At 25.3% G+C, this 27274-nt stretch overlaps 3 protein-coding genes across 4 annotated transcripts in view; 1 reads left to right on the plus strand and 2 right to left on the minus strand.

The window, feature by feature from the left end:
* LOC117174295 (coatomer subunit epsilon) overlaps window positions 1–4604 on the minus strand; it is a 13504-nt gene extending 8900 nt beyond the window's left edge. The window contains exons 1-2 of the mRNA XM_033363266.1: window positions 4464–4604; window positions 745–1233 (exon numbers count right to left, since the gene is read on the minus strand). Coding sequence (XP_033219157.1) covers window positions 745–1233; window positions 4464–4568 — 594 coding nt within the window. The 5' untranslated portion in view covers window positions 4569–4604. The remainder of the gene's footprint in view (window positions 1–744; window positions 1234–4463) is intronic.
* A 111-nt stretch (window positions 4605–4715) lies between these two features.
* On the plus strand, window positions 4716–13648 carry LOC117174294 (syntaxin-18). 2 transcript variants are annotated; one of them, XR_004467286.1, is made up of 3 exons: window positions 4716–4846; window positions 8411–9563; window positions 13515–13648. XR_004467286.1 is itself a non-coding variant. In XM_033363265.1 (2 exons), the coding sequence occupies exon 2, from the start codon at window positions 8537–8539 to the stop codon at window positions 9485–9487; it is 951 nt and encodes a 316-aa protein (XP_033219156.1). In that variant the 5' UTR covers window positions 4716–4846; window positions 8411–8536; the 3' UTR covers window positions 9488–9867. The 2 variants fall into 2 exon arrangements, 1 of the variants encoding a protein (XP_033219156.1); XM_033363265.1 differs by lacking the exon at window positions 13515–13648 and having other exon boundaries at window positions 8411–9867.
* Window positions 13547–27274, minus strand: part of LOC117174293 (TP53-binding protein 1-like) — a 28900-nt gene continuing 15172 nt past the window's right edge. The window contains exons 3-5 of the mRNA XM_033363264.1: window positions 25339–26058; window positions 19097–19313; window positions 13547–15140 (exon numbers count right to left, since the gene is read on the minus strand). Of these exons, the coding sequence (XP_033219155.1) occupies window positions 14965–15140; window positions 19097–19313; window positions 25339–26058 (1113 nt within the window). The 3' untranslated portion in view covers window positions 13547–14964. The remainder of the gene's footprint in view (window positions 15141–19096; window positions 19314–25338; window positions 26059–27274) is intronic.

The following is a 27274-nucleotide window of genomic DNA, read 5'->3' on the forward strand; positions in this document are numbered from 1 at the left end:
ATGTTTTGTAATTTTTGTAATATTTTGTAATCTTTGAAATATGTTGAAATCTTCTAAAACTTTTGGTAATTTCGTTAATTTTTTGTAATCTTTGAAATATTTTAAAATCTTTATAAAAATCTTTGAAATCTCTTGGATTTTTTTATCTTTGTAAAATTTTGGCATTTTTTAAAAAATATTTGAGAGATCTTTCGAATATGTTATAATATTTTGTAAGTTTTCAAATGTCTTGTAAGTTTTGAAATATTTTATGTCTTTGAAATCTTTGAAATATTTCTGAAAAAGTTGACATTTTTTTTAACTTTGTGAAATCTTTGAGAATTTTTCTCAGCTTTTCGGAAATCTTTTAAAACTTCTAAAATATTTTGTAATCTTTGAAATATTTTGAAATGTTCAAAATTTTCCTGAAATCTGTTAAAATCTTTGCAATTTCTTAGCATTTTTTAAATCCTTGTGATATCTTTGTAAAAATCTTTTAAATATTTCTGAGGACTTTTGTAATCTTCAAAATCTTAGTGAAATAGTTTAAATCTTACAGAAATCTGTTAAATCCTTTGAAATTTTTTGGAATTTTTTTGATCTTGGTCAAATTTTAATTTTTCTGCAATCCTTGAAATCTTCTCAAATCTTTGTAATTTTTAAAATCTTTTGTAATCTATGAAATATTTTTGAATCTCTGAACTTTCCCGAAATCTTTTAAATAATTCTGAATTCAACCGAAATTTTTTTAAACCTGACTCATACCTGAAAGATGTAGTAGGCGTCCAGCAATTTATCACCTCCGCTACTAATATTAACCCACGCTTGGGCAAGTTGTGTTAGGGTCGCATCATCATCCTTCTCTTGCATAGTTTTAAGTTCCTTTCGAGCCAAGTCTAAACGATCCATTTTCAAATAAATCTGTAGAGTTAACGCAAGACACTCCAGATGATCTGAATTTCTCAAAACTCTCAGAGCAGATTCCAAATTCTTTTCGTGGTAATAAATAGTAGCAGCGACAATCATGAAATTGTGATTATCTGCATTAGATCTACTAGCGGCTTGATCCAATTCGGCCAACAATGTTTCCCGTCGATTAGGAAACGCAAAATATTCTGCTAACGTCTTTAGTGGCTGCAAATCTTGTGGAGATGAATTGTTGATCTCGTCTATAACGACTCGAAATTTGCGTTGTGCTATGTAGGCTCGGTACAAAAAAACGTCTCGATCTAGTGCCACCTCTGGAGATGTGGGCTGCAAATTATTAGGATTTTTCTTAAACTAAGTTTATTTATTATTCTAGTTTTAGCGACAATTATAAATTTTAAATTCTAGTCTAATTTCATCCCATTTCGATTTTTTAATAACTTTCAAGACTTGAGAAGTTACCTCGAACTTTTATCTCATACTTTGTTGGTTTAAATTCAACATTATCAATCATAAACAAATTTGGACAATTTTAATTTAAAATTAGTGAATTTTGAACGCTTCATGTTTCAAATGTCTCAACTTTAAAGTCTTAATCATTTGAAAATGTACCTTTCGGACACAGAATATGAATAATAAATCAGAATTTTATTTAGATTATTTAATAATATTTAAAGCTTCAGAAGTGACTTGAAACTTTTATGTCATAGTTTACGTGCGTCACTCAAACATTAATTAATTTCAAACTAATTAGAACAATTTTATTTAAAAACTATAGTTTTAAATACAATTTAAAAAATAGAATGTAAATAAAATATGCAATTTCGATACGATCTCAAATTTTAATTATCTAATTATAAATATTAGTATTCCACATTTCTCAATTTTTAAAACTTCAATAAAAAATAATACACTAAAATTGTTTTTTAATTGCAAATTGTACGATTTTAAACCCCTCAAAGTTGAATTTCTTCAAGTTTGAATACTTTAATTTTAAATGATTCAAAGATTGAATTTATCTGGTAAAATCAACTTTCCAAGACTTTATAGAAAAGACACAGAAGATAAATATAAATTAAAAATTTCATTTTGTGTTTTCAATCATGTTTAAAGCTTCAGAAGTTACCAGCAACTTTCATCTGATATTTTAAGTGTTTCAATCCATCAATTTCAAACCAATTTAGACAATATTAATTTAAAAATTATTTAATTTTAAACGCTTTAAGTTTTAAATTTCTTAACTACGAAGTCTTAATTATTTGAAAATATACATTTCGGAAAAATTTAACTTTTAATTGGACAATTTTAAATGTTAGAATTATAAATTACTTGATTTTAAGTGCTTTCCATACAAAATTATACAATAAATTGTTTGAATTTTAAATGGTAATATGATTTTAATTGAAAATTATTTAATTTAGAATGCTTCAAGTTTAAACTTTCTCAACTATTAAGTCTGTATTATTTGAAAATGTAGGTACCACTCGGAACGACTTTAACTTTGAACTTGACAATTTTAAATGTTAGAGTTAAAAGTAACTGGATTTTGAACATTTTTAATACAAAATTACACAATAAAATTGTTTTTAATTGGAAATTATACAATTTAGAACGCTGAAAATCGTTTTTCTCCAACTTTGAATAATTTAATTTTAAATGACTTAATTTACCTGCCAGAAAAGACACAGAATAAAAATAATAATTAAGAGTTACATTTAGATTTTTTATAATATTTAAATCTTCAGAAGCACTTCGAACACCTATATCATTTTTTGAGTCAATCAATCTAACATTATTCAATTTTAAAACAATTTGAACTATTTTAATTGAAAATTATTCAATTTTGAACCTTTCAAGTTTAAAATAGCTCAACTATTAAGTGCAATAATTTGAAAATGTATAATTCATGACGATAAAAAATGTATAATGCCCAATTTTTAATATACAAATTGAAAATAACTAGATTTGAAACATTTTTAATAACAAAATAATACAGTGAAATGGTTTTTTAATAGGAAATAGTACAATTTCAAACGGCTAAAAGTTCATTTTCTTTACACTTCAGTGTTTTAATTGGAAATTATTCGATGATTAAAATTATCTGGTAAAATCAAGTTTCCACCACTTCTAGAAAATACACAAAATATAAATAATAATTAATAATTTCATTTAGATTTTTATCAATGTTTAAATTTATATCTTGTATTTAAGTGTTTCAATTCAACATTATTGAATTTTAAACCAATTTAAAGAATTTTAACTTAAAATCATTTAATTTTGAACGCTTCAGATTAAAAATTTCTTATTTGTGAAGTCTTAATAATTTGAAAATATGCAATTCGAAAAGATTTAATTTTCAATCGAACTCTTTTAAAGGTTATAATTCTAAATTACTCGATTTTAAACGTTTTCAATTAAAAATTCTACAAAAAAAACTGTTTTTGATTCGGAAATTGTACAATTTTAAACGCCTAAAACTTCTAGAAAAGACACAGAATATAAATAATAATAATTCAGAATCTTATTTAGATTTTTAAACAATTTTTAAAACTTCAGGAGTTCATTTTTAACCAATTTGAACAATTTTAATTGGAAATGATTTAGTTTTGAACGCCTCATGTTTAAAATTTCTAAACTATTAAGCCTTAAAAATTTAAAATGTACAATTTTGAACGATTGCAATTTTTATTGCACAATGTTAAATATTAAAATTTTCAATTACTCGATGTCGATACTTTTAATAAAAAATTATATAATTTCAAATGCCTAAAAGTTAAATTTCACCAATCTTGCATTTTTTCACTTTGAAATGATTCGTTGATTTGAATCATCCAATAAAATTAAGTTTCAACCACTTCTAGACAAGATACACAATATAAATAATACTTAAAATTTTCATTTGGATAAATTATACAATAAAACTGTTTTTATTTGGAAATTGTAGAATTTCGAACGACTAAAACTTGAATTTATCAAACTTTGAATGTTTTAATTTGAAATAATTTAATGATTAAATTTTCCAGGTAAAATAAAGTTTTCATCTCTTCTATAAAAGACACAGAATATAAATAATAATTCAGATTACAACAGTTTCTTTTAAAAACAAATTGAAAAAGTTATACACAACCGATAAAAACATTCCGAAAGGAAGATTTGATAAATTATAAAAAAAAGGTTCCTTTCACTACAGTTGCTCCATAATATAAATGTAAAAAGCCTACCTAAAAATAATCCAAAAATTGAGTTCAAAAAAATGCTTACGTCAAAAGGTGTGATCATAGTATTAGTAACGTCAACAAAAACCAAAAACAATATCTCCTTTATTGGAATTACTTGTTAATAAGCAACAAAGGAGACCTTTTCCACAAATAGAAAAATCGAGAAATTTATGTCAGAAAGCCGATTATCCACCCAAATGTGGCATATATATGTGTATTATATGAATCAGCCGAATCAGCAACGTGCGTTAGAGACGTGTTATAACAAACCTCGAAATTGATTGATGTAGCAAAAAGTGGTGGAAAATTTTAGAGAATTTTAATTCGGAGAATTCGTACCTTGACTTTTTGTGCCTCGTTGATACATTGCTGATAATTTCCAATGTAAAAATGATTTTTTACATCGAACAGCTCGTCGACATCGCTCTGCTGCTGACGTGCCATCTTGCCACACTGACATATGGTGGTTATACTCGTTATACTGTGTAAAATGTGTACGTGAATCAACACAACTAATGAATCTGTTACGTATGCTCTTGTGACATTTTTACAGAAAGTAATTCAATTTTCATTTCTAAAATAAGTGAAAAATGTCACTAATATTCCTTAAAAGTGGCATTTAAACGTTTATTATCTCAAAGGAGAGGACGAACGAATCTGATCTGGAACATAACCTCAAAAATAGAAATGTTCCCTCAAAATCATATAGTTCTATGAAAAAGGTAAATATACTTCAATTTTTCGATTATATGTAACATAATTTTTAATTGAAGTTTGCATTTTGATTATATATTTTTTTATTTCAAAACTACGTTAAATTCAGATCTGCCAAAAGCAGCTGGTTTTCAATGTTTTCTATCTTAAATGCAGTATTTATTTTATTTGCATAGATTTTTTTTCTACAAGTAAAATTTAAATAAATTTTTAATTTAATTGTGTGATCGCTTCTGGAAACTGTATAGGTATTAAATTAATATTTTATAATATAGAATACAAAGGTCATATTTGAGGTTAGACTCAGGTTCGTTTTCTCTTTTTTCGAATTCAAAACTGAAAATATTCAAATCTAGGCATTAGATATTAAATAATTGGAAAGTAACATATCTCAATTTAAAATCTCTCAATTTCGAATATATCTAACTTATCAAATTTTCAATTTTGAAAACACTAATAATAATTTTTCTGCTTTGAAATTGGCAAAATTTTGAAAATTTAAGCATTTATTAATATTAAATTTAATTATGCTGTAGAAAATTAAACTATTTTATTAAAAAGTAATCCTTTTTGGTTGAATATTCATATTTTTGTGTTGAACATTCAACTATTTTGTCAAAAATTCAACTATTTTGTTGAAAATTATCTTGTTTTCTTTAAAAATATTTTTTCATTGGAAAAACTTCCTTTTTTAAAAATTACACACTTTTATTGAAATTTCACCTCTTTGGGAAAATATTTTATTTTTTTATTTTTGTTTAAAATGCAATCTTTCGTTGAAAATGATTTTTTTTTTTGGTTTAATTCGACTATTTTTTATTTAAATTTAAAATAATTTTTGATTGAAATGTAAACTATTAGATTTTTCGTTGAGTTTTCGTCTTTTGTGGTTGAACATGCAACTAATTGGTTGGAATTTTACTTCAAATTTAAAGTTAAAGTTTACTTCCCTCAAAATTCATTTCTCTTTTGAGAATTCATTATTCTAACTGAAAATTAATCTCTTTGGTTTGAAGTTGAACTATTTTATTGAAACTTTCTTTCTTTTTTTCGGGGTTGAAAAACAATTTTTTCTTCTGAAAATTGAATTGAAAATGTTTTAATTAAAATCACTCAAAGTGCAACACTTTTAAATTTTAATCTTTTAAAATGGAAGCTTAATTTTTTTTTAATTGAAATTTTCAATAGTTTACAGATGTAAAATGGAAACTCTTAACCTTGTAAATAATTTTTTATTAAATTCCATTAAAGTACAAACATTCTAAACTTTTATAAATTAAACAGTTCATAGATTTCTGGTCAGCAAATTTAATTCAATTTTATCATTTTCAATGCTCTAAATTGGTCTAAATGATGAAAATTATATAAATTTAAAGCAATCTCAATTTAGAAATACTAGAAATTAAGCGATTTTAGATTCCGTTTAAAACTAAAAAAATTTTCATTTGAAAGTTAAATTATTTTAATTTTAAATCGTTTTAAATCAATAATTGTCCATTTGTTATTTAAGCTAATGTTTTCAAAACTTTCGTTTACAAATTAAAAATGGACCAAAATAAAACACTTAAAATTCTAACTTTCGGTGCTTAAATTTAGCACTCTGAAATTTTAACTAATCAAGGCTTTCTATTTGAAATAATAATTATGAGTCTATTAATTTGAAATAAAAAAAAATGGTTTATAACTTTTCAAACAGTTTCATTTGTTTAACTGCTTGGGCCTTTGAAGGAAAAAACAATTCAATTTTGAAGATTATTGTTCAATTTTTAATACTTGAATTGCAGTTCATCAATTTGAAAAATCAATGATTAATTTATATTTATATTTGTTCCGCTTAAAAAAATATATTTTTAAAGATCTATTTAAAATGTTTTTAATTATTCTGTAATTTTTGCTGCATTTTTTAAATTTTTTATATCGAAAATATACACTTTAAAATTAAGACATAAAATTAAGAAATTTTAAACTAAAATATTTTAGAATTACGCATTTTAAACTGAATAATTTCATAATTGAAAAATTTAATAATTGACATAACATTTTTAAAAAAGTTCAAATCGAACTCGTATTACTTATCTCATTAATGTTATGTGATTTGAAATTTATAATATTTCAAATGATTGAATCGATTTTTCTTCTCGAAAATTTTTTAATCCCCAGTAGAAAAATAAATTCACTGTAATTTCTCGGGTTTCCCTGGCACTTTCCTGTCCGGCGGAAATGCAATTTCGTGTAAATTTTTAATTCCGACACGAGAAGTCCGAGAATTTAAAAACGAATTTTCGCTTGACACCCTGGAAAAATGAAACGATTTCATTTCTGGTTACAAATTTATATTTTTATAGTTGAAAATTTAACTACTTGATTGAAAACTTATGCTTTTGGTTGACAATTCGTCTTTTCGGTAGAAAATTAATCTTCTTGATTAAAAATTTATCTTTTTGATTAGAAATTGAATTATTTTGGGGAAAAATATCAAATTGGGTTAAAAATCATCCTTTTCGGTTAAAAATTTGTATTTTTTTTACAATATGAACTATTGAATTTTGTATTGAGAACTTAAATTTTAAAGCTTTTTAATTTGGTTTTTCCTAAAAACATAAATTTCCAAACGAAAAACATTCAAATTTTTGAAACTTTAATAATTTAATAATTAAGCTTTTTAATAATTAAGGCTTTAGTTGCAAATTATTTTTTGGGGTATAAAATTTAAATTTGATTGAAAATGTATGGGTTCTGTTGTAAATTCGTCTTTAGGGTTGAAAATTCACCTTTTTGGTTAAAAATTTAATTATTGTGTGGAAAATTACACTTTTTAATTAAAAAATCATTCTTTTCGGTTGAATATTCAACTTTTTGACAGGAAAATTCAACTATGTTGTTGAAAATTCTTCTGTTTTTGTTGAAATATTAGCTATTACATTTTTTGGTGCGAATTCAAATTTAAAAACGTTTTAATTTGTTTTTTCCAAAAACATGAAATTTTTAGCAAATCAGAACTGAACAATTACGAAGCAGAAGCCCTTCAAAACATACTTTTACTATTCCAAATTCTAAACTATAAATGTACAATATTGAACGAATGAAATTTAAAATAATTATTAACTCATAAATTTGAATCGCTGCTTTAATTAAAAATTCTCTCATTCGTAAAGATTTATTGAAATCATTCTCTAAATGTTTTACATTTAGCATTGTTATAATTATTATGAAGGCTTTCGATTGAAAATTATTTAATTCTGAATCATTTATGTGAAATAGAAAGAATTTTAAACTGCTATTTTAAGTGTTGTGAATTTTATAGTCGGTCAAATATTAAAAGGTTTTCTTTTTTAAATTATACAATTTTGAATTACTTAAATTTACAATAAAATCGTATAGTTTTAAATTTGATTATAATCTAATTGTTTAAACTTTAACCTTTTTATTTTAATATTATTTAGGCTCTAAGGATTTCAATTTCTAATTGTACAATTTAAAATTGAGACAGATAATTTAAGTATCAGTTTCATCAACTGTTACCCCAGCTTTTAAGTTATAATATTTAATTTAAGGGGTAAAATTAATTTCAGAATCCTCATCGAGGCCATAAAACGCAAAAGCTAAAGAAGGTATTAAAAAAAGTGGAATAATAAATAAATTGGTGATAATTTAAAGAAATATTCAACTAAAACACTAGATCCAAGTAACGAATAAGAATGGACGTCAGTACTCTCTTCAGAGCTAGTGTAAAAACAATAGCTCTTCGGAATAAAGCTCTTGGCGATCAACCAGATTCGAAACCAAGTTTTAAAATGCGTCGCAAAAGTCCATTTTTAACAAAAGCCCAAGCTGTCGTATCCCACATCACCAAACTTCGTGAATTCATCCTCGAAAATCGTCCAGCTTATTTGAATTTCTCGAACCATTTATCAAGCAAAGCCCATATGACGGACGACGATCGCGATCGAATCGACGTTGGCGCTCAACAAATAATGACAAAATGTTCCCAGCTTCTCAAAGAACTGAAACGAGAAGTCGCCGATACAGAACTTTCTCAGCAGAATCAGGAACACCGAGAAATCATGTTACTACTAATTGAAAACTTTTTAAAGAACGTCTGTAAAATTTACTCTGAGCAAAAAGCCATTCGAGTAAAAAGAGCGATCGAGTTCAGGAAAGTAGCGAGGCTCGAAGTGGATTCTAAAAAATCTTTAAATTCAACAATCCGCCCGGAATCACCAGCTTCCAGTAAAAGGGAACTGGATGTTAACAAATCTTCAATGACTATTTCGGAAATGGATAACGAAGGGACTAATTCTTTGAGCGCTGAAGGCGAATTATCGCCCGAGGATATTCAAATGTTCGAATCCGAGAACGAGCAGCTCTTTAATGAGTTGAATACTTTGACCGAGGAAGTGAAGCAGATAGAAAGCAAAGTTGTTCACATTGCAGAACTCCAGGAGGTTTTTACGGAAAAAGTTTTAGAGCAAGACAAAGATTTGGATCGATTGATGACGACTGTTGTTGGTACGACAGAAAATGTGAAAGAGGCCAACGAGCAAATTCGACAAGCAATTCAGAGAAATGCGGGGCTCAGAGTCTGGATTTTATTTTTCTTGATTGTAATGTCCTTCACGCTTCTCTTCCTGGATTGGTATAATCCTTGAAAAGGATTTCTGGTCGAAAAACGCCTACAGAGTTCATTTACTTCCAAATAAAAATGGCATTAACGATTATAAAGTGGTAAGAGTCAAATTAAAATCGAGACATTTTTTTGATTGGCTAGAAAAAGTTCGTTTTCAGGGTGGCCATGAGATTGTGAAAATTATAGAGGCGATAATTTTATTTTTTATATTTAGTCAAATAGTTTCAGCAGAATAAATTACGGTGAAATGCAGAAGCTCGCGTTGAAACAGCTCATAAAGTTTGACAATAAATTAAATTAATTAAATTTATAGATTGAGGAAGAAAGTATTTTGAAACTTGAATAATTATTATTAATCATGATAAAACAAAAGTGCTAAACTCTATTTATTTAATTAGGGAGCTTCCACATATTGTGTGACGCTATTTTTTAATGATTTTTACTCATAGTAGTATAAGAATACTTTAAATTAAATTCTTTAGAAACTTGGAATTTGAATTGAACTAATTTTTTTTTATGTTTCTTTTTTTTTAATTGAAAATTTATCCTTTTTAGTTAAAAACTCAGCTATTGGTCGATAATTCATCTCTTTTAGTTGAAAATTCAAGTACTTGACTACATTTTTTAGTTTTTTTAGTGAGGATTCATCTGAAATGAAAACTCTTCTTTTTAAATTTTACCTAATTTGCTGAATTTTTTTGCTGAGGATTAATTTTCTTCACTAAAAATATAAAATTTCCATTTTTGTTTGGAAATTGATATTTTAAATTGAAAACTGACCTTTACTGATTGAAAATTAATGTGTTTTGTTAAAAATTCATATTTTTTCAAGTTAAAATCTTTTTAACTTCATTCTTTTGATTGAAAAATCGACTACTTGGTTTAAAGTTAAACTACTTTGTAAACAATTCATTTTTACATTCTCATCAGAGAAGGTATTAGATTTTTTTATAGAAGATTAATCTTTTTGCTTGAAAATTTTGGTTGAAAATTAATTTTTTTTATTAATTTATTTTAGTTGAAATTTTAATTATTTTGCTAAAAATTCTTTTTTTTTTTGGCTGAGAATTCAGTTTCTTCAGTAAAAATATAACTATTGCATCTTTAGTTGAAAGTTGAGATTTTTAAAATTGAAACCTAATATTTTCTGGTTAAAAATGCATGTATTTTGTTAAAATTCATCTTTTTCCAAGTTAAAAATAATTTTTTAATTAAAAATTTAACTATTTAATTTTTGGTTGAAAATTATTTTTTTGGTTAAATATTCATCGTTTTAGATAAATATTCAACTATTTTGCTGAAAATTAGTTGTTCTCAATTAAAAATCTTTGGCTGAAAATGTGTAGAAAATTCTTCTTTTTGGCTTTAAAAATAAATTTTTTTAGTTTAAGTCAAATGGCTGATTCTTCTTTTTGTTTAAAGTTATGTTTTAAACTAAGAATTTAACGATTTCATATTTGTTTAAAAACTTATCTTTTTTAGTCGAAAATTCTAATATTTGGTTGAAAGTGAACTGTTTTTGTGGAAAATTCAATTATTTTTGTAGTAATTAAACTATTTATTTGAAAATTGAACTATTTGCAAAATTCTTTTTTTGTTGTTAAAAATGATTTTTTTATCTAAAAAGTAAAATATTACATTTTTGGTTCAAAATTTATCTTTTATAAGTTGAAAATTCAAGTTTTTGTAGAAAATTTGAAGAAAAATTCTTTCTTAGTTGAAAAAAAACTGGTCGAGAAAAGATTTTGCTTGTTTAAAATTAGTTTTTCAAACTGAAAATTCAGCGATTCCATTTTTGGTTAAAACTGCAACTATTCAACTTGGATAAAAAATTAATCTTCTTTGTTTGAAAGTAATCGATTTGGTTGAGAATTCAACTATTTTGTTAAAAATTAGAATTTTTTGTTGAATTCAACTAATTGATAATTTGTATTTATTTTTGCTGAAAATTATTTTTTCGAATTAAAAAATTAACTATTAATTTTTAAGTTGAAAACTTATCTCTTTCAGTTAAAAATTCGTCTTTTGGTAGTAAAATAAGATTCTTGGTTAAAGAATTAGCTTTTTGGTAAAAAAATTCAACTATTATATTAGTCTTATTTTATTGATCGAAAATCCGTCTTTTTAACTTGAAAATTCAACTAATTGCTTGAAAATGCTTCTACTAAATATCAGATAATACGTGGACGCTCCCCAATAAGAATTTATATTTTTATGAATCAGGACAATTTTTTCAAGATTTGCTGAAACACCCTGATTTCAATTGGTTGAAATTAAAATGACTTCAGTAAAATCGCATTATTAGGATTTTTTTGTGTATATAAATGATTTTTAATCTTAAGAAATTAAGTGTAAAAACATAATTTGTTAAATTTAATGATAATATTAATATTATTAATTCTAATTGTCTTAAAGCATAAAAAAGCAATAATTTTTAAGTTTGCTTAACGGTGATATTATTTTTCTGCAGTACTTGAACTCATAAAAGAAATGTAATCGACTGAGTTTGTTAGCAACCATCTACTTTTGTAAAATATTTCTCTAATATTCAGGGTGGCCGTTTTGATCACATAAAAAAATTCCAGGTCATTTCTGGGGTTTGGCCCTGTTTGCAAACATTCTTCACGGTCAATGAAATTTAAAAAATTAATTTGTAAAGCTAAAAAATTTTCAATTTAAAGTAATAAGAACTTTATTGAAATTTAAATTTGTTCAGAACTTCTAAACATCTTTCAAAATGATTCGAATTCTTTCTTAATTTTATTCTTAAATCCTGCAAAATAACAAATATTTCCTTAAAATGTTTCAGATTCATTTGTGACATTTTGAAACTCTAGATCTTTTTAAATATTCTCTTTAAATTAATTTTTCAAAGTAAAAAAGTAATTTTAAATTTTCCTAGGAATCTTAAGAAAATTTTGTTTATTCTTCTTGAAGTCTTTCGTAATTCTTAAGAAGCTTCTCAATTATTTTTGTTTGAAATTTTCAAAAATCGATATATTCTTTTTGAAATTAGGGTTTTAATTTCAAACTTTAAATTAATTGTGAATCTTTTCAGACCTTCTAAATATATCTTTAATTTACTCAATTTTTAGAAAGGAATCATAGGTGTTCAGTATTTATTATACATAAAAATTCAACCATTTTACTTGTAAATTATTATTTTTTAAATATAAGAATAACTGATTTTACATGATCAATCAAATATTTCTAAATATTAAGTAATTGTTATTTTTCTTAATTACAAAATTTCAAATTTTAGATCAATAAAAATTTGTTGTTGAAAATTTCTTTAGAATTGATGTATTTTCTTGAAGAATAACTGATTTTACATAAAGAATCAAATATTTCTAACTATTAAGTAATTTTTATTTTTATTAATTACAAAATTTCAAATTTTATGCTAATCCAAGATTTTTATTTTAATAAAAGCCTTTAATTATGAATATATTTATGTTTAACTACTTAGACTTTCCAACTGAAAGAGTTTAATTTTTAATGTTAAAATCTGGACATTTTTACAGATTCCGAATCGTTCTGTAAAATCAATTATTTTTTACTTGTGAATTCTTAATGTAGAGTCCAATTTTTAAAATTATAATTTATATTCACATTTATCACCTAAAAAGGTTTTTTTTATCAAAAAAATGTCGATTTCAAACGCTTCTAACTTTTAATTCTTAAAGTCTTTAAAACTCCATTTTAAAATTCTTCAAATTAAAAATATACACTTAAAAATTAAAATCAAAAATAGAGAATTTGTAAGTGTAAGATTTTTGAATTAAAAGTAGTAAACTAAATGATATAATGATTGGAAAAGATAAAAATTCACCTGATTATTTAAATAATGGTTGAAATTAAATTTGGACAGATTGTTTTTCTAAAAATTTGCCAAATTCCCGGTCATTTCCCGGTCCAGTGGCAACCCTGAATATATTTTTTTTTATTAACTAACGGTGCAGGTAATAATTTAAAAAAAGTAGTGTCGAATGAAGAAAATGCATGACGAAAAATAGTGAGCCTTGTAATTTAATAACAATCATTTACAGGTGTAAATTCGGGCTGGAAAAAAAGGCGCGCGTCTGCCAAAATATGTTGGTATATTGTATCACCAAAAATTGTACATAATTACTACTACTTATACAATAAAGATTGTGATATATGTATACATATACAAATGCAATTATGTTCGATTAATAGCTTATTCAATATCTTTTTAAGATGACTTTTATTTCCACCTTATCGCTGAGAGTTCAATCATTTTTTTTTCTTTTTTGACACATCTCGTCTTTAATTGTACACATTTCTGGCGTATATTTCTTCAAAATATAGTAAAAATATACGATTACAAGTGAAAGAATACAAAATCTAGGAGATCCTTTGTAAGTTTGTCATAAAAAGTAGAAACCAGCATACAAATAAAATACAAACATTCAGCAATGATTGTTTCTTCTAAATATATCAAAGATATTTATTAGAAAATTAAGAATTTGAGCAATTGAAAAGCTGAGATTACAATTCAGTAAGTTTAAAAACGCCCCAAAATATATATATAATTTACAAATTGTGTTTATAAAAGGTTAAAACTAGAATTTAAAAAAAAAACACGACAAAAATCGCAGAGAAGAACTTTGCGCTTTGAGAATCAGAGTAGAAAACCAAAAATATGTCACCAATTCCTGTGAAGCTGATAATTTATATTCTCTATTTTCAATAGAAGTTATCTGAAATTTCGTGGTATCTTCAGATGTAATAAGTTTAATTATATAAACGCCATAAATTCTTACGAAATCATGAAAGGATTTTATTCCTATTTTTTCGTTTAAAGTACTAAATGCGTATAACATAATTTATTTTAAAAATCTACATTTTGGATAAATTTTAAGGCTCTTAAAACAAAAAGTTGATAAAGCGGCTATAATTATTCTTATTAATTCTACATGCGTGTAACTACTGCGATGTACAAATATCACGAAATCCCAACGGCTTTTTACTCGTACGACTTAAAAAAAAAAAAATTATATCGACAGCTAGACGGATTAAATTTTTAACTGACAGTAATTTTTGCACATTTACTGCTAAAAATAATAATCCTAAACTTACACATATTTCGACGATTAAACTCAGCCACACGGGTAGCTGAGTAAATAAACAATATTTATATTTCTTTGAACTTATTATTTATATCAAAAGATTCATTGAAAAGAGTGCATAAAATCATTTGCGCACCATAAGAAAATAATTACACATTTTAGATCAATTAAGATTATTGAGCCAAAATCCGCAAGTTGTATATTTGTGTATTGGAATTTTCGAAAGAAAAAAATGACTTTTACTGTACAATATTACGGTATTAGAAAACAGAACTAACAGAAAAACACGTAATTAAGAAGACTTTGAAAAATCTTACATATCTAAAGATAGTTGAATTCATTTCGAAAAAATCTGGTAGAGATAGACCTTTCATTTAAGGGATTTGAATTCAGCTCTGGAAACTTTTTAAAAGGGCTTGAAACGCTTGTGCAAATCGTAGGGAAGAATTTTGCCCTCGATTAGACTCTGGACGAGCCAGGTGGTAGAAACCAGTGGAATATCCCAATTTTTGGCTTTCTCAATCACCCACTTCGGGCATCTGTCATTTGTCAGAACCACCGTGCCTTCGACGAAGCTAATTTCTGTAAAATCAAAATCAAATATTTTAGCTTACTATTTTTCTGCAGTACTTGAACTTATAAAAGAAATGTAATCGACTGAGTTTGTCAGCAACCATCTACTTTTGTAAAATATTTCTCTAATATTCAGGGTGGCCGTTTTGATCACATAAAAAAATTCCAGGTCATTTCTGGGGTTTGGCCCTGTTTGCAAACATTCTTCACGGTCAATGAAATTTAAAAAATTAATTTGTAAAGCTAAAAAATTTTCAATTTAAAGTAATAAGAACTTTATTGAAATTTAAATTTGTTCAGAACTTCTAAACATCTTTTAAAATGATTCGAATTCTTTCTTAATTTTATTCTTAAATCCTGCAAAATAACAAATATAATAATATATAAATATATTTCTGTAAAATCAAAATCAAATATTTTAGCTAAACTGGATTGTTTAAAGTTGACGAAAATTGACCTTATCAGGCCACGGACTCACTTTCGACATCAAAAAAACTCTGAATAGTGTACAAAATTTTTTAAAAAGTGTAAAAATAGTGTTATAACATTTTCCAAGCATTAAAAATTAAGTTTAATGTTTATTTAAATTGTTTTTCTTTAGACTAATTAATTAAATTAACTAACAGATAATCAATAGAATTTATTTAAAAAACTAAAAATATATTCAACTATTTTTGGTTGAAAGTTCAATCTTCTCGGTTGAAAAGTCTACTATTAAATTGTTCGCTAAGAATTCATATTTTTTATTTACAAATTTTATTATATGGTTCAAAATTGAATTATTTTGTTGAAAACTAAACAATTTTGTTGAAATTATACTTTTTACGTGAAAATTCAACTGTTTGATTAAAATTTTATTTATTTATTGAATACATTTTTAAATTGAACATTCAACTATTTTGTTGAAGATTCATCTTTTTAGTTTGATCATATATCTCTGTAGAAATTTAATCTTTTTTTGTTGTTTCGGTTGAAAATTAAATTTTTGTGTTGTAAATTCACATTTTCGGGTTTAAAATTAGACTGTTTTGTAAAAAATTCGTATTTTGGGCTCAATAATTAATTAATTAATTAATTTGACCTTCAGCATTGTTGAGTTGCAAATAATCTGTTTTAGATGAGGATTTAAGTATTTTGTTGAAAACTTCTATTTGTTGATTAAATCCAACTGTTTATTTACTTATAACTTTAGTTGAAACTTTGCTTTTTTTGTTTAAAAATGATTTTTTATCAACTGAAATTTTAACTATTTTGTTAAAAATTCACATTGTAGGGTTACAAACTACACTGTTTCGTAAAAAATTCGTACTTTTCTAGAAAATTAAACAATTTGGAAAAAAATTTAAATATTTGGTTGAAAATTGATGTATCTTGTTGAAAAGTTGTCCTTTTTGGGGGAAAAAAAAAACAATTTTTTAGTTAAAAATTAAATTGTTTAGTTGAAAATAATCTTTATAAAATGAGGATTCAAGTATTTTGTTGAAAATGTTTCTTTATTACTTAACACATTTTGTTAAATATTCAACAGATTGGTGGTAACAATACTTTTTTGTTGAAAATTCATATTTTAAGTTTGCAAATTGCACTATATTGTTAAAGATTCTTATTTTTTCTAAAATATTAAACAATTTGGTAAAAAATTCTCTATTTGGTTTAAAATTGATTTATTATGTTGAAAGGTTGTCTTTTTATGGAATAAAATCAATTTTTTCATTAAAAATTAAATTATTTCATTTAAAATAAATTGTTTTAAATGAAGATTCAAGTATTACGTTGAAAATTTCTCTTTGTTAAACCTAACTTTTTTTTTAAATTTTGAATTAAAATCTGTTTTACTCAAATATCAAATTAATTTCTTTTTGGTTAAAGATTTATAACTTTAGATGAAACTTTGTTTTTTTTTTGCCAAAAATGATTTTTTATTAACTGAAAATGTAACTATTTTATTCAAAATTCAACCGATTAGTTGCAAGATAAATATTTTGTTAAGAATTCACATTTTAGGGTTACAAATTACACCGTTTTGTACAAAATTCGTTTCTTTTTTCTAGAAAATTAAACAATTTCGTAACAAATTTAACTATTTGGTTCAAAATTGATGTCTTTTGTTTAAAAGTTGTTATAAGCTGAACATTCTTTAAATTAAAAGTTAAATTATTTTCATTTTAAAAAGTTTAAAAATTGATGAAAAGTTTCAAAATCTTAAAACATCTACATACTGTTTTACATTTATTAAAATTTAAATTATTTTTAATTTGTTTCAGAACTTCTAAACATCTTTTAAAATCATTCGAATTCTTCCTCAATTTTATTCTTAAATCCTGCAAAATAACAACTATTTCCTTAAAATGTTTCAGATTCATTTGTGACATTTTGAAACTCTTTAAATCTATTTTAAAATTTTTTTTGTCAAAATCTGTTTTGCTGAAATTTCAAATTCTTTTTTTTATTGTTAACTTTTTTTTAAACTGAAAATTTAACTATTTTGATGAAAATTCAACCGCTTGGTTGTACAATAACTTTCTTCTTAAAAATTCATATTTTTGGGTTAAAAGTTCAACTGTTTTAATAGAAAAATCGTCTTTTTGACTTGTAAATTTCACAATTTGTTATAAAATTCAACTATTTGGTACAAAATTAAAGTTTTGTAGAATTTTTTTTTATTGCAATTTATTTATCCTTTATAAAAATAATACATGATTTTTAGTTCAAATGTAACTTTTTGAGCTAAAAATCCAAAATTTTAGAAATGAAAAAATATAGAATAAAAATAGATAAAATAAAATTTGGACGATCACCTCATCCACTGTTCAAAATATTTAGTATAAAATTTGTGTAATTTGTTGAAAAATTGTATTTTTGGTTGAAAATTGAACTATTTAATAAAAAATGTATGTATTTTGTTAAAAATTCTTATTTTTGGCAGAAAATCAACTTTGCTGGTTAAAAATCCATTGAAAATTTAAATATTTTGTAGTTTAAATATCAATTTTGTTGAAAATTTCAAATAATTTCCTACAATTTTTAACAAGAGTGCAAAAGAATTTAAAATGAACTTTTTTAAATTTTGCAAGATTACAAAATTAAAAAGCAAATTTAAATAAGTTTATGAGATATTTAGAAGTTTTATAAAGATGCAAAAAATAGTTTAAACATTTTTTTGGGCTTGATTCTGAACTAATCAATTACAAAATGTATAATTTTCTAAAATTGCGAATATTTATGCAGCGATATCGAAAGATCAAAAGGATTCACAGAAATAATTAAACATTTCAAAATTTTATAAAATATTGATATAAAAAATCTTTTCAGGCATTTTGAAAGATTTCAAGAGAATAATACAATTTTTGTAAGATTCCTGGAAAAATTTTTAATGATTATTTATAAAATTTATAAAGTTTCAATCGGGATTTTAAACTTGTTTAACTAATAAGATTTTCCACAATTGAAACGGTTTTATTTTTAACGTTAAAATCTGCAAATTATAAAATTGTCAACTGATTCCGAATCGTCTAGTAAAGTGAATTATTATTCACTTTTTACATCTTAAAATAAAAATCTTTTTTAAAAATCAATAATTAATCGAAAATCTTTGATTTTAAACGATTCTAATTTGTGATTGTTTAAGTCTTTAAAACTGTATTTTAAAATTCTTGAAATTAAAATGTACGCTTAAAAATTAAAAATCTAAAATGGAAAATATTTAAAGTGAAAGATTTTCGAATTACGCATTCTAAACTTAATAATGTAATAGAAAAAGATAAAAATTTAACTAATTATTTAAAAAAATGGTTGAAATCAAGGTTGCACAGAAATTTTTTCTAAAAATTTATCAAAAAGGAAAATTTTTACGTTTGAAACTGCAAAAAGACGACCCAAGTGGTTTGTCAAATTTTAAAACAAGAAAATAGGGTCCAAATTTTAAGGTCTGACATGATCAAACATGCAAACTTGATAATACACACCTTCATTGTCCACAACTCTAACTTGGCCTCCTGCGTTCATACAAATTCTGCTCCAAAATGTAACAAAATCCTTGTCCACTTTCTCCTTGCAGGGAATCACAGCGATAATATGCGTCAGTGGTTTTTGTTCACGCCGATGGAACATTTCGACGTAACATCGTCTGTCTATACTCCATCCAGCCGGTAATTTTTCTTCCGATGGATTCACGGCTTTATTCTAAAAAAAAAAGAGTTTATCAGCTATAAATTGAGTTATCAGGGTGCCTACTCAAATCCGGGGAAAAAAATTTGCTGACAATTCCAGGTTTTTGTTCACGGTATTTCAATTTTTTCTGGTATAATTTTTCATTGTACGGAGACATTAAAATTTTTCCTATTTTTTAAACGAATCAACTTGGAATATTTATATAGTTTCGCGAGTTTATTATAAATAATGTTTTTTTTCCCTTTCCACGATTCAATTAATATGTTTAATTTAGAGAGATTTGAAAAATTATATTACAAATTATATTTAACATACATTAAATTAAATATAAATTTAAACCGCTTAAATTCCGAACTTTTCAAGTAAAAATATTGCATTTTTGAAACGATAGATGCATTTTTAACCAAATAGTTGAATTTTCAACAAAAAGGATCAAATTTCAACCAAAAAAATAACAAGTTTCAACAAAAATGATGAATTTTCAACTAAAATGATAAATCTTCCGCTGGAATAAATTAATTTTAATAAACAATATTACTTTAACTAAATCATACAATCCTTGAACGAACACATAGTAGTAAAAAAAACGATTAATTTTCAAATAAAATGATGGTTAACTGAAATATTTGGATTTTTGATAAAAAATATTAACTTTGTACCAAAAATACGATTTTTATATCAAACAGTTGAATTTTGAACAAAAAAAGATCAGTTTTCTACCAAAAATGGAAACAATTTGAGTTGAGAAAATTAATTTTACACAAAAAAAAATCAATTTTGAACAAAAATGATAGATTTTCAACTAAAATGATGACTCTCTAACTGAAATGAGTTCTGAACAAAAAATGTAGTAAATGACATTTCAACCAAAACATTTGACCAAAAAATAAAATTTTTCAATATGAGTTGAATTTTTCAACTAAGAAAGTTTTTCAGTCAAGAGAGAGAAAAAATTGAAAACTGGTGAATTTTTAAACAAAAATATACATTTTCGAGATTGTAGTCAAAATTTCACAAAAAAAATGAATTTTCAAATAAAAAATTCAATTTTCAACCATAAAGATTAATTTTCAACAATATAGTCCACATTTTAACGAAAGAAAGAAATTTGTAAACAATGAAGATCAATTTTCATACAAAAAGAATTATTTTCAACCAGAAAAGATTAAATTTCTACAAAAAAATACGAATTTTCTACTCTAAGGTACATTTTCAACGGAAAGTGAAAGATACTTTTTTTGTTAATAAACTTAATTTTCGGTCTAAAAGTTAAATTTCAAAATAAAAATTGTATTTTCAACGTTATAGTCAAATTTTTAAACAGAGAAATTAATTTTCAATCAAAAATGGATTAATAAAAAAAATCGAATTTTCAACGTAATTCAAAATTTCAACGAAAGAAATTCTTTTTCTTACAGAAAAAGTCAATTTTCAACCAAAAAGATTAATTTGCAACCGAAGATGAATTTGCAACCAAAAAGAATAAAATTTCTACCAAAAAAAAGACGAATTCTGATCTATAAAAGATACATTTTCAACAGAAAGTGAAATAGTTACTTTTTCTGTTAAAAAATTAATTTTCAATATAAAAATCGAATTTTCAACATTATAGTCAAAATTTTAACCAAAGAAATGAATTTTCAAAGAAAAAAGGACAATTTTCAAACAAAAAGATCAAATCTTTTCCAAAAAAGACGATTTTTCAACTTTATAGTCAAAATTTCAACGAAAGAAATTACTTTTTAAACAGAAAAGGCCAATTTTCAACCTAAGAGAATAATTTGCAACCAAAGATGAATTTTCTACCAAAAAGAATAAATTTCTACTGAAAAAAATGAATCTTCAGCTATAAAAGATACATTTTTTACAGAAAGTGAAATAGTTACTTTTTTGGTTAAAAAAATTAATTTTCAATATAAAAATAGAATTTTCAACATTATAGTCAAAATGTTAACCAAAGAAATGAGTTTTTAAATAAAAAGATTAATTTTCGACCAAAGATGAATTTCCAACCAAAAATATTAAATTTCTAGAAAAAAGATGAATTTTCAATTCTAAAAGATAAATATTCAATAGAAAACGATATAGTTAATTTTTCTGTAAAAAAATGAATTTTTAATAAAAAAAATCAAATTTTCAACATTAGTCAAATTTTCAACGAAAGAAAAGAATTTTCCAACCGAAGAGGTCAATTTTCAACCAAAAATATTAATTTGCAAACAAAGATGAATTTTTAACAAAAAGAGTAAATTTCTACCAAAAAAGACGAATTTTTAACCATAAAAGATACATTTTCTACAGAAACTGAAATAGTTACTTTTTCTGTTAAAATAATTAATCTTCTGTTTAAAAAAATTAATTTTCAATATAAAAAATCGACTTTTCAACATGATAGTCAAAATTTTAAACAAAGAAATGAATTTTCAAGCAAAAAGGCCAATTTTCAAACAAAAAAGATTAAATCTCTACTAAAAAATACGAATTTTCAACAATAAATGATACATTTTCATCATAATAATTAAAATGTCAACCAAAGAAATGAATTGCCAAACGAAATAGGTCAATTTTCTACCAGGAAGATTATTTTTCTACAAAAAAAAAGGAATTTTAATAAAAAACACGAATAAGGAACCAAATGAATTTTGAACAAAAAAGTGTAATCCTCAACAAAGATTGCCATCACAATTCTTATGTGTATTTACTAATTTCAAACATTTCCCCGCGTAATTCAAACATCTTATATTCAAAAATCGTATGTATAAAGATAAGAGGGGTGAAGGGGGATTTTTTTTCAAAATAAGGAAAAACAAAGAGAATTTAAAAAAAAGAAGCACAACGGAAAGACTGAGATTATTTTGACAGATTTCTGATTTACGGATGGTAAAACGGACTCTTCTCCAAAAAACTGATCAAAATGACAAAAACAGGGTGTCTAGCGATTCTTAGGAACAAAATTCAAGGTCTCTTTCAGGTTGCCCAGGTCAAGAAAAAAAAAATTTCCAGGTCTCCTTTTTTACATCAAATAATGAAATAAACGTTTGTCATACATGTAAAATATGAGCCATTTCCTTTTTTATTGGCCAAAAATTTCTAAAGAAAGCCGAATCGTAAAAGAAACCAATTGTTAATTTTTTGCGAACATAAGTCGTGTTTGTGAAATCTTTAGGAATATTTTTAAATCTTTGTAATGTCTTTGAAATTATTTACATATTAATGAAATCTTTTTAAATCTTTGTGAAGTATTACAAACCTTAGTGAAAGTTTTTAAATTTCGGTTAAATCTTTGAGAAATCTTTTGGCATTTTTCAAAGCCTTTGTAAAATCTGTAAAATTCTAGAAATTTTTGAAATCTTTGTTAACTCTTTCTTTAATCTTTGTTTGTGAAATCTTTTGCGTTTGTTCAAAATCATTGAAGTCTTTTGAAATCTTCCCAAATGTGTTGAAACCTTTTGAAATCGCTTAAAATCTTTAAAATGTTTTGAAATTCTTGAAATCTTTTTAAATCCTTAAATCTTCGCTAAGTCTTTTGTAATCGTTTAAAATCACTGGAATATTTAAAATCTTTGTTAAATGTTTTGAAATTTTATAAAAAATTTTGATATCGTTTAAAATATTTGAAATGTTTTTAAATCTTTGAAATCTGTTGTACTGTACCCTTGTTGAAATCTTTTTAGTTCTTGAAAGCTTTGAAATCTACGAAAACTTTGTGGAATTTTTTAAAATCTTTATAAAATCTTTGAAACTTTTTCGAAATGTTTCTTTAATCTTTGTTCGTGAAATCTTTTCTGTTCGTTTGAAATTATTAAAATCTTTTCAAAACTTCTCAAATTTGTTGAAACCTTTTGAAATCATTAAAAAATTGTTGGTATTTTTGAAATTCTTGAACTGTTTTGAAATCCTTAAGAATTCTTTAAAATATTTGAGAAATCTTTCGGAAATCTTTTGTAATCGTTTGAAATCTTGTCAAATATTTTTAAATTGTTAAAAATCTTTGAAATGGTTTGAAATCCTTGAAAGCTGGTGTATTGTACCTTTGTTGGAATCTTTGAAATTCTCGTACTGTTTCGAAATCTTTATGAATGTTTTATGAAATCTTTGAAACTTTTGTGAAATCTTGGGACATCTCCTAAAAAATTTTGAAGTTATTTAAAATCTTTGAAATGTTTTAAAATCTTTAAAATCTTTTGAAACTTTAAAAATCTTTCTGCAATGTTCAAAATCTTTGAAATCTTTGTGATATTTTTTTAATCTTTGTGAATTCGTTGGAATTGTTTAAATTATTACAAATCTTAGTGAAATCTTTTGATATCTCCTAAACAACTTTGAAATTGTTTAAAATCTTTTAAATGGTTTTAAATCTTAGAAATGTGGGTCAATATACCCTTTTTAAAATCTTTAAACTCTTTTTTAAAGTTTTAAACTCTTTGTGAAATGTTCGAAATCTTTGGGGAATTTTTGTAAAAACTGTTTCATCTAGTATATACGCCTTTTTTAATGTTTGACATTCTTGAAATATTTGTGAAATATTTAGAAATGTTTATAAAATCTTTCTTGAATCTTTGTTTGGAAAATCTTTTGTATTTGTTAAAGTCATTGAATTATTTGAAATATTTTGAAATCTTCTCAAATGTTTTCAAACCTCTTGAAATCGTTTCAAATTTTTGTAATCTTTGAAATCTAGTGTACTGCACCCTTTGTCAAATCTTTGAAATCCTTTAAATCTTTAAAGTTTTAAAATGTTTGTGAAATTGCTGTGAAATCTTTATTAAAGTCTGGCGTGCGCGCCTTTTTTAAATCGTTAACATCCGTGAAATATTTATGAAATGTTAAAGATATTTAAAATATTTTCAAATGTTTGAAATATTTAGGAAATATTTTGTAACCTGTTGAAATCGGTTGTAATTAACATCGAAATTTTAAACTAATAATTTTTATAATTTTTGAAGTTGAGGGCATGTGATACTTACAGTTTCCCCGACTTTTTTCCAAGGAAATCAAAATTTTTAAAAACTGAATTCGGAGATGCTGTAAAATATCATAACGGACGTCCCTGGGCTCTTTTTTGAGGGATATAATAACAAAAAAATTTATTGTGCTAAATAAAAATTGTATGCATATGCATTATTTTGAGGTTACCTCGTTTTTCATCTCTGCCTTTCCGATAATCAGGAAATTATTTATGAAATAAACTTTTTTGATTGCCTGCAAACAAGGTTAGTTTCGGGAGATTAGTTACTGTGTTTATTTGTAAGTCCAAAGTTTTCGGCCAAAAATATTGTACAGTTTGGAAGTAACGCTCGGGGGAATCGTAACACACATAACCTCGAAATATGCATGCACGTTGTTAGCAATATCAAACATTTTTTGATAAAAAAAAGAAAAGTGTGTGGGGACGTCTGTTAGCATTTTCGCTATCATTTCCCAGATTTTGAAGGCAAAATATTTCTTATCCTAGGAAAAAAGCCGGGAGAATCTGACACTGAAAAATTCGATACTATTTCCTAAGCGCTATGCAAATTAATCAAATTTTGCTAAATTAACACTTTTTTTAATTAACCTACAAAAAAAGTGTGTCGGGACGTCCGTTAGCATGTTCACTATCTTTTCCCAAATTTTTAAGACAAAATATTTATTATTCTAGAAAAAAAGCCGGGGGAACCTAAAACTAGTAAAATCGACAATTTTCTAAGTATCACATGCCCTCAAACATCTCAACAAAAAGTGCCTTGAAATATCTTTATTCTGTAATAAACAAAAGATAAATAATATCTTGACAAATAAAAAAATGTTCAGCAGCAAAATTTTTTCTAAACGAGATGTTTCTTTCATAATAGGCTAAAAGTTTTAAATTACTCTTCGCATTTCGATAAAATTACTGTTAAAAAAAAAAAAGAATAATTATAATTCAAGGTTTTCGTGAAAAAAATCAAGATTTCCAGGTTTTCAAGGTCACTAGACACCCTGTAAAATGAGAATCTTAAATAAGAATCATAAAATTAATCAAATTTATTTTTTATAAAAGTAGAAATGAGCTTACATCCTGACAGGAGCGAATGACCCACAAGTGGTTGTAGGCAGAAATTCCAACCGAAAGACAGAGCAAACTTTTTGCAGTCAGATTTGGCACATTCGTGATGAGCTTCGTGTTCTCGTATTCACTCGCCGGCAATTGATCAAAATTTTCGTAAACCTTGCCACCACCGGCAATCAGCTGTTGCTCCAACCGGTCTCGAACGAAAGGTCGACTCTGCCAGTCCACCTCATTGTCCGTGCCCGATTCCGAGTTTGAGAATGATGTTGAATCTCCATTGTCCGAGTGGTATTTGTCGATACCTTCCAAGGAAGCACAAGTCAAGAGGAAAGACATTCCTTCGAATATTTTCGACTCGGGAATCGGGCCCAGCAAGGCGATGGTCTCGAGATCGTCCGGCTTTTTTCTGCTACGCTGTTTTCCCTTGAGTCGACTCTGCGGACCCTTCGCGGTCACCTGTTCACAAAAAGTTCCCACGATTTCTTTCTGCACACCAAAGACACCAGTTTCCTCCACGACTGGCAGACCAGAATCGCTGGATTTTCCTCCATCTTTGTCAGAAAGGGCTGCTTCTTTGGATTTGAAAGCCACTCCTGAAACGGAAGGTTCATCTTCCATTGTTTTGTTGATTAGGCTTGTCAGAGATTTTTTCGATTTGGGAGTGTTGCTTGTCGAGGTATTTCGTCTCGAACGCCTTTTTCCGTCAATCATATTGTCCAGGGATACCTGTTACAGAGATTTCAAAGATTTTAAAAAAAGTTTTCACAAAGATTTCTAAGGTTGCATTCATAATTTACTGAATTCGCGAATATTTCAAGGATGCTTTCAGAAAGATTAAATAGATTTCAAATCACAAAGATTTCGAAGCTTTCAAAGATTTCACGGAAAGTGAAATTTTCAAAATTCGAACTCTAAAGTTCAACATTTTTCCATTCAAAGTACTAAAAACTGGACTGCAAATAATTTTAAGCAATTTTAAGTTAGAAGTATTAAACATTTAACGATCACATTTTTGTTATAAACTGAACACTAAAGTGATTAAAAAAAAAAAGATTTTTTTGTTCAAACTTAGACACAAGCCTAAGTTGTACCTTTTTGAATGACAAATTAAAATAATAATAAATCGGATGTTTTAGGGGTCCCCTATTCGAGTTTTATCTTTTTTATTGAATTTTCGGACTATCTTACGTTCTAAATGTGTTCTAAATTACTGTATGTAATTTAAAAATGTTTCACTAATTTTAATAAAAACTATTTAAAACTTGGACTTATTCTTTTCACTTTTTTCTATAAAATTTGCTTAAAGACATTTTAGGATTGCTAATTATCGCATATATAAAAAGGCTATTATTCCATAAAATAACTGAATTGTCATTGTAAACACGTAGAATCTATTTTTAGTTATACTGATTTAAATAATAAAAATCTCTAATTAACCAAGAAAATTTGATAAACTTTAAGCATTCTATGGACACAAATCATTAACACTTTTCTGTTCTTATATTATCCTTCAATGCTGACAGGGGACCTCTAAATATTATTTTCATTTCAAATAACTCAAAAATCCTTAAAAAGTTTCAAAATTTTATTTCAAAGTCTTTAAACCTCTACATATTGTTTTAACTTTATTCGAATTTTAAATTATTTTTGAAATTTGTTCAAAACTTCTAATCATCGTTTAAAATGATTCGAATTCTTTCCAAAAATTTGTTGACATCTTTTTTAATATTCTCTTTAAATTAATTTCTCAAAATAAAAAGCCATTTTTAATTTTCTTCGCCATCTTAAGAAAATGTTTTCTATTCTTCTGAAGTCTTTCGTAAGTCTTGAAAAGCTTCTAAATTTTTTGTTCGAAATCTGCAAATGTCTGTATTTTGTTTAAAATTAGGCCGTGGGTTATTCGCACCGAAATTTCGGTACGAATGGCCGATTTTGTCGGTGT

The sequence above is a fragment of the Belonocnema kinseyi genome, chromosome 6 (genome assembly GCF_010883055.1).
Source record: "Belonocnema kinseyi isolate 2016_QV_RU_SX_M_011 chromosome 6, B_treatae_v1, whole genome shotgun sequence".
Classification (NCBI taxonomy): Eukaryota; Metazoa; Arthropoda; class Insecta; order Hymenoptera; family Cynipidae; genus Belonocnema; species Belonocnema kinseyi.